This window comes from Otolemur garnettii, unplaced genomic scaffold (assembly GCF_000181295.1).
Source record: "Otolemur garnettii isolate 467f Iridium unplaced genomic scaffold, OtoGar3 scaffold00019, whole genome shotgun sequence".
In the NCBI taxonomy this organism is placed as follows: Eukaryota; Metazoa; Chordata; class Mammalia; order Primates; family Galagidae; genus Otolemur; species Otolemur garnettii.
In genome coordinates this window covers 10,627,348-10,634,293 of record NW_003852414.1, presented here as the reverse complement: position 1 = coordinate 10,634,293, position 6,946 = coordinate 10,627,348, and the positions used below count along the sequence as shown (strand labels likewise).

Here is a 6,946-nt window from a genome sequence, read left to right as displayed (position 1 = left end):
GTTTGGCGGGTCCGGGCTGGATTTGAACCCGCCACCTTAGGTGTATGTGGCTGGTGCCTTAGCCGCTTGAGCCACAGGCGCCGAGCCAGAAATTTAATTAATCTTTAATTCTTAATCCCCAGCACAGTTTTGAAGTTTCTAGCATATAAGCCTGTACACATCTTACTGAATTTATTTTTAATAAGATAATTATCATTTTACTATTTTGACACTATTCTAAATGGTAATTTTGTATTTTCATTTTCAATTCTCCACAAAAATATAGAAATACAATTAATTTTATGTATTTATTCTTCTCCTGTGACCTTACTAAACTTGCTTACTAGTCCTAGTAGCTTCATTGTAGATTCTTTTGTATTTTCTACACAGATAATCATGTCATCTATGAATAAAGAAAGATAATTTTATCATTTTCTTTCTAATATGAATGCATTTTATTTCTTTTTATTATATTATTGTACTAGCTAAGTCCACCAGTAAAATGCTAAATAGAAATAGTAAGAGCAAAAATCTGTCTTTTCCCAAGCTTAGAAAGAAAGAAGCCAGTCTTTTACCATTAAACTCTTTGCTGTAAGGTAAACTTATTTTTTTATTTTTTATTTTTTTGTAACTTTTTCTTAATCAGTGCTTTTATCAAATTGAAGGAATTCTATCTTCCTGAGAGTTAACTGAGAGTTTTAGTATGAATGAGTGTTTAATTTGGCCAAATGCTTTCCTATTAATTCTACTGAGATAATTCATCTGGCTTTTTTCTTTTTTTTAGTTTGTTAAAACAATAAATTACATTGGTTGATTACCAAATGTTAGAGTGGTTTTACATTTTGAGGATATATTTTACTTGGTCATAATAATATATTATTATTTTTATAGATTGCTAGTTTCAAGTTGCTAAAATTTTCTCAGAGACTTTTACATATATATTCGTGATTAATTTTAATATGTAGTCTCATTTTTTAAATATCATGATCTGCTTTGGTATCATGATAATTCTGGTCTCATAGAATGAGTTAGGAATTGTTTCCTCTGATTCTATTTTCTGGGAGAGTGGTGATAGAATTTGGGTTATATTTTTCTTAAATGTTCAGTAAAATTCACCAAAGAAGCTATCTCAGCCTGGAGTTTTCATCTTGGCAAGGTTTTAGTGACCAGTTCAATTTCTTTTCTAGATACGAACAAGTAAGAATATTACTTTTATCTTCTTCAGTGAGCTCTGGTAGTTTATAACTTGAAAACGATTTGTAGATTTCATCATTGTTGCTGAATTTATTAATATAAAGCTATGCATAATGGTTTCTTTCTGTGGTAATGTCCTCTTTTTCATTCCTGATATTGGTAATCTGTCTAATTCTTCTCAATTAGGCTGGTTTGAGTCTTATACATTTTATTGATCCTTTTATAGAACTAGCTTTGGTTGTATTGATTTTCCTCCATTGCTTTCTGTCATCTATCTCATTGATTTTTGCTCTTATTTACTTTTCTCCTTATGCTTACTTTAGATTTAGTTTTTTCAGGGTGGATGCTTGGATCATTGATTTGCGATATTTCTTATATTCTGGCATAAGCACGTAATATGAGCCTATGTAACATCATACAGTGCTTTTTTATTTGCCAGTTCATTTTTATATGCCATTTTCTTTCAGCTCAAGATATTTTATATGGGTTATTCAGATGCTTATTGTTTAACTTTCAATATTTAGGTATGTTTCAAATATGTTTCTGCTATTGATTTCTTATTTAATTCTGTTATCCAAGAAAATCCTCCATATATCTTCCTATCTCTGTGGAGCACCTCCCGTAATATTTTGCCCTGAAAATTATACCTTTGCCTTCCTGAGGTGGGAATTCTTTCTCCTCAATTCAAAAAAACTGCTGAGTTCTGTTTGGGTGTCACCTCCCTGCACCCTGAACATGCCTCTGTTTAGGCAGTAACCTGGGACAATCACTGTGCTTACCACATTTGCTTTTATTTTTTCAGCAATCCCTCTCCTATGTTATGTAATATCTGAAAATCACTGTTTGATGTTTTTTTCTGTTTCCCTATTTGTTTAAAGGGGAAGAGTAAATCTGATCCCTTTGCCAGAAACATGTCAAGAACTGTTATAAGTCCTATTACATTTCTTCATATACCAACAAACAGAAAAAGCAACTTTCAAGGAATGCCTTTTATAGTAGCAGAAACAATATAAGATAACTGGAAATATATTTAACAAAAGATGTGCATTCTGTAGCATGTTATAAAATACAATAAAAACACATTATTTAATATCATGTTAATGAACCGGAAAACTCAATAGCATGAGTTTATTTGAAGAATTTAATGAAATATCAATGACAATTTTAATAGGTTTTGTCTTGCATGAAGCTTTATAAGACATTTATAAAATTTGTATGTATGAGAAAAGGACTAAAAATACTCAAAGTATTCCTAAATAAGACCCATTGTTCAGCCAAAAATCATGACTTATGATAAGAGTTATGTCTGCATAATGTCTAACAGCATGATCTCTTTATGTATAGATTGTCTGTGTTTCTTACCTTGTCTAGGCACCTACAATCCATTCTCAAGTTCACTTTCCATCTATAAAATAACAATACCCACTACCCAAGGTAATGATGAGGAATAAATGAGTTAACATGTGAAATGTGCTTGGAACAGTGGCTGGCATAACATAAATGTCAGCCTGTATTAGCTATTTTTATTATTATTTAGCTCAATCATTAAGACAGCAAAGCATTAAGGAATAGGCAAACTGAAAAACAAATCTCATTAGGAGACCCAGAAAAGACTCACACAAAAATGGAAACTAGTAAATGACAAAGCTGGCATTTCAGATCTATGGGAAAGGGAGGATAATGGTGTGGGATGACTGATCAGTTGATTATCCATGCGGGGAAAAAAAATGAAGATGGATCCTTTCCTCCCACTGCAAACAAACCAAATGTTCATCAACCCTAGAATGCAATGTGTTCATTCATTGCAGTGTTGTCACACCATGGACTACCATACCAAGTAAAAATGAATGAACTGCAGGATCTCAGATGCATCTCAATAAACTTAACGCTAAGCCTAAAAGCAAGTCACAGAGGAATAAATACACTTATCATTTTCTGATATTGTTATCAAACTTTTTTTAAAAATCCAAACCAAGCAATATATATTTAGATATATATACACATTAGCAAAATTATGAAGAAAAATAGAGAATCATTAAGACTATGTCTAGGGAAGTTGTGACCTCACAGTCCAAGGAGCATGTAACCAATTGGCAGCATTTAGAGGATTCCAAAGGTTTCAGAAGGTAGTACATTATTTCTAGAGCTTAGTAGTGGGTACATGTATGTCTGTTCTGTTGTTTTTGTCTTTACATTTTTACATATATCCTTTTTATGTTTGTTATATTTCATAATTTTAAAAAATCATCTGAGGAATACCCCCAAAATCTAAGTGATTATTATTTGTGGTATGGTTTCTGCTTTCAGAAATGTTTTGGTGTCAAATAAACTTCTTGTTTTAACCTAGGAAAATACTGTAAGTTATAAATATTGCCTGATGTTCCTTTCCAGAAAGCAGGTTTTCCTTTAGAATTAGGGGTCTCCCGAGGTCATAAAAGGGATGTCCAAGAAGCAGAAAGAAGTAAAAGGAGCTAAGGGCTTTGAAACAACATGAAAATATAATAGGAAATGAATTTAAATGTCTCTGTTTTCCTGTCTGGCTATAAGCAGATAAATTTTTTTTCATGGCTTTTTTAAGGAAGGAAAAAAATACAGTCATCTGAATAATCCTACCTTAAATTGGAGATGTAAGATATCTCAAAAAAAAAAAAAAGAAAACTTAAGGGCCTCATCTGGTTTTGTAAATTAGAAATGTCTAAAAAGGGGGAAGGGGACACCAAACCTCTCTTTAAAATAGATGCTGCTCTGTCTCTTTACATAAATATCTACATTGCCTTGTTTGGGAACATAAGCTACAGAGAAATGAGAGTTATAGACTATTCTCACGCGTCATGCCATAAATTCTTCCTTTCATCTGCTCTGAAGAGTATTCCGGGACTGGTGTGAGCTTCTTCTCTCTCATAAAAACAAGTGCGGAGTGCTCAGTGGATCTTTATTTACTCATTTAGATGATATGGAACACTCGAACTCTTGTTCAGGAGATTCTAGAATATAATTCTGGGCAAATTTTGGAAAGGCCAAAGGATTTGCTAGTGAGGATTTTGAATCAATGGAAGGAAATCTTCCCTCATTTTGAGGAGGAGGATTTATTACACGTTCCAAGAAAAAAGGCTCTCCTAGAAAAATGCCAGGCCAGGGCCACAGGAATAAGGAGCCAGGAGATGAGTTCTGAAAAGGTATTTTTCAGAGATCTGTTTGATCTCTGTCCTTGCCAGTAACCACTAGATGGTAGTTTGCATTTGTGTTTGTTAAAATGGGAGTGGAGGGAGACAGAGGGACAGAAAGGAGAGAGATATTAAGATCCCTCACACAAGCTTTGTATCATCTCTGTGTGGCTGTGTGACAACACAGGGAACGTGTTGGGTTTCTAGGCTGCTGTGGTTAGACCAGAGGGAGAACCATACTCCCCCACCCTCCACCCCCCACTCCCCGCCAGTAGCAGAGTTAATTCTGACCATCTTCTCAACTCTACCCTTGTGAAAGCAGAGCTAGCATCTCAGAATTGCCCAGCCTGCAGAAAGTCCAAGAGAGGGAGGGTGGAGCTTGAGTACCAACAACTGAAAAATATGAACTCAAATAATTTTTATTGCTATAAAATGTACCAGTTTAGCCGTTTTTAAATGGACAGTTCTCTGGCATTAAGTACATTCACCTTGCCGTGTGACCATCACCACCATGTATCTGAAGAACTTTTTCTTCTTCCTCTGAAATTTGGTACCCTTTAAACACTAACTCCCATTCCCCTCTTCCAGCCTCTAGCAACCACCATCCTGCTTCTATCTTCATGAATCTGGTGACTCTAGGGACTTTACTTACATGGAATCATGCAATATTTGTCCTTTGGTGACTGGCTTATTTTGCTTAACATGATGTTCATCTCTATTGTAGCACATGTCAGAATCATTTTTAAGGCTAAAGAATAATCCGTTGTATCCATAGACCACATTTTGCTTATACATTTTGTGGGAGGGGGCTTACAACAGCAGAAATTTATTCGTTCACAATTCTACTTAGTAAAGTATTTGAGAGTAAAGAAATCTGACAGGACATTCTTTTTTTATTTCATATTAACATGAGGGTACAAATGATTAGATTACATTGTTTGCATTTCTAAGGTAAAGTTCAAGTTGTAGTTGAACCCCTCATCCAAGTGGCCTGCTGCAGACCCTTACATTGTGCACATTAGGTGAGTGTTCACCAACCCCCTGCTTCCTGCACCTTCCCCTCTTCTGCCTCCCCTTCCCCCATTTAAATATACTTGTGTTTTTCTCTTGTGTGGTATGTAGTTGTTTATCTATTGATTTCACATTAGTATTGAGTACACTGTATACTTGCTTTTCCATTCTTGTGATACTTTACTAAGTAGAATGTTCTCTGACTCTATCTAGGTAAATATAAAAGGTATAAAGTCTCCATCCTTTCTTATGGCTCAATAGTATTCCATGGTGTACATATACCACAGCTTATTAATCCATTCGTGGGTTGATGGGCACTTACTTGGGTTGCTTCCCTGTCTTGGCAATTGTGAATGGAGCTGCAATAAACATTCTAATGCAAATGTCCTTGTGATAAAATGTCCCTTTGGTCCCACAATCCCATTGCTAGGTATCTACCCAGAAGAAAGAAAATCATTGTATCACAAGGATGTGGTTTATACATTGATGTGTCCATGGACACTTATCTCCACTTTTTGGATATTGTTAATAATACTATTGTGAACTTGGGTGTACAAATATCTGTTTGAGTCCTTGCTTTTATTTCTTTTGGATATATACTGAGAAATAGAATTGCTGGATTTTTTTTTTTTAAATACAATGTGATTTATTTATAAAGAACAAAGTGACAATGAACAGTATTTCAGAAATTGAAAAGGTGACACTAATAGTACTGAATACACACCTTTTTATTTCTTCAGATTCAGAGTTTGTGATTCAAATATATAAAGATGAAGAATCAGTTTTGCAACCTAAAAATATTTACTTATTAAAACTATTAATACTTTAATAAACTATACAAAAAAGATGAGACAAAAAGTGCGTTTATAGAACTGCATGTCAGTCAGGCCAGTTCCCTGAAGAGAGAATTCCCAGCCTGACCTCATTCATCTGTGAAGACACAGAGCAATCCTTGTTTAGACGCACACATTCATCTACTTGTCCACTGTGGTCAGCCCTTCACTTCTTGATGGTTTCCTTCCGCTATGAATGTGCTTGTCCATTTGTCTGCTTCTTAGAGCAGACATTTACCTTCCTCATCCACCAGCCATAGGAGGAGGACTGGGGCCTTGGAGATGATTGATTCGACCCATTCTTCGGGGAGGATTTCCTGGTGGCCCTCTTCCATCATCATATCTGGAATCAGATGAGTTCCCATAGCCTCTTCTTTTCTTCACATCTTGCTGAAGCAGAGTTTTGAAAAACAAAACCACAAACTCAGCTATTCCCCAAAAGAAATCTGTTATCAAAGATAATCTCCATGGAGACTGACTCCGGCTGTCCAATACTTGTCCATTCGAGATGTAAACCATCTTGCCTTGTTTCCCCGCTTCCGAGTGACTGAATTGCTGGATTTTACAGAAATTCTAAGTTTAATTCTCTGAGGAGCTACTATATCATTTTCCATAGCAACTGTACCATCTTACATTTCCACCAACAGTGCACAGGTTCTGAATTGTCCACATCTTCATGAACCCTTATTATTTTCTATTATTTTTGTCTTTTTTAAAATAATATCCATCCAAATGAGCATGAAGTGGCAGCTCATTATAGTTTTG

At 35.0% G+C, this 6,946-nt stretch overlaps 1 protein-coding gene across 1 annotated transcript; it reads right to left on the bottom strand.

The window, feature by feature from the left end:
• Positions 1-6,060: 6,060 nt before the first annotated feature.
• LOC100941236 (selenoprotein K) lies at positions 6,061-6,729 on the bottom strand. Its single transcript, XM_003786753.3, has one exon. It carries the CDS (start codon positions 6,698-6,700, stop codon positions 6,416-6,418), a length of 285 nt encoding a protein of 94 aa, XP_003786801.2. The 5' UTR covers positions 6,701-6,729; the 3' UTR covers positions 6,061-6,415.
• Between the last annotated feature and the right edge of the window lie 217 nt (positions 6,730-6,946).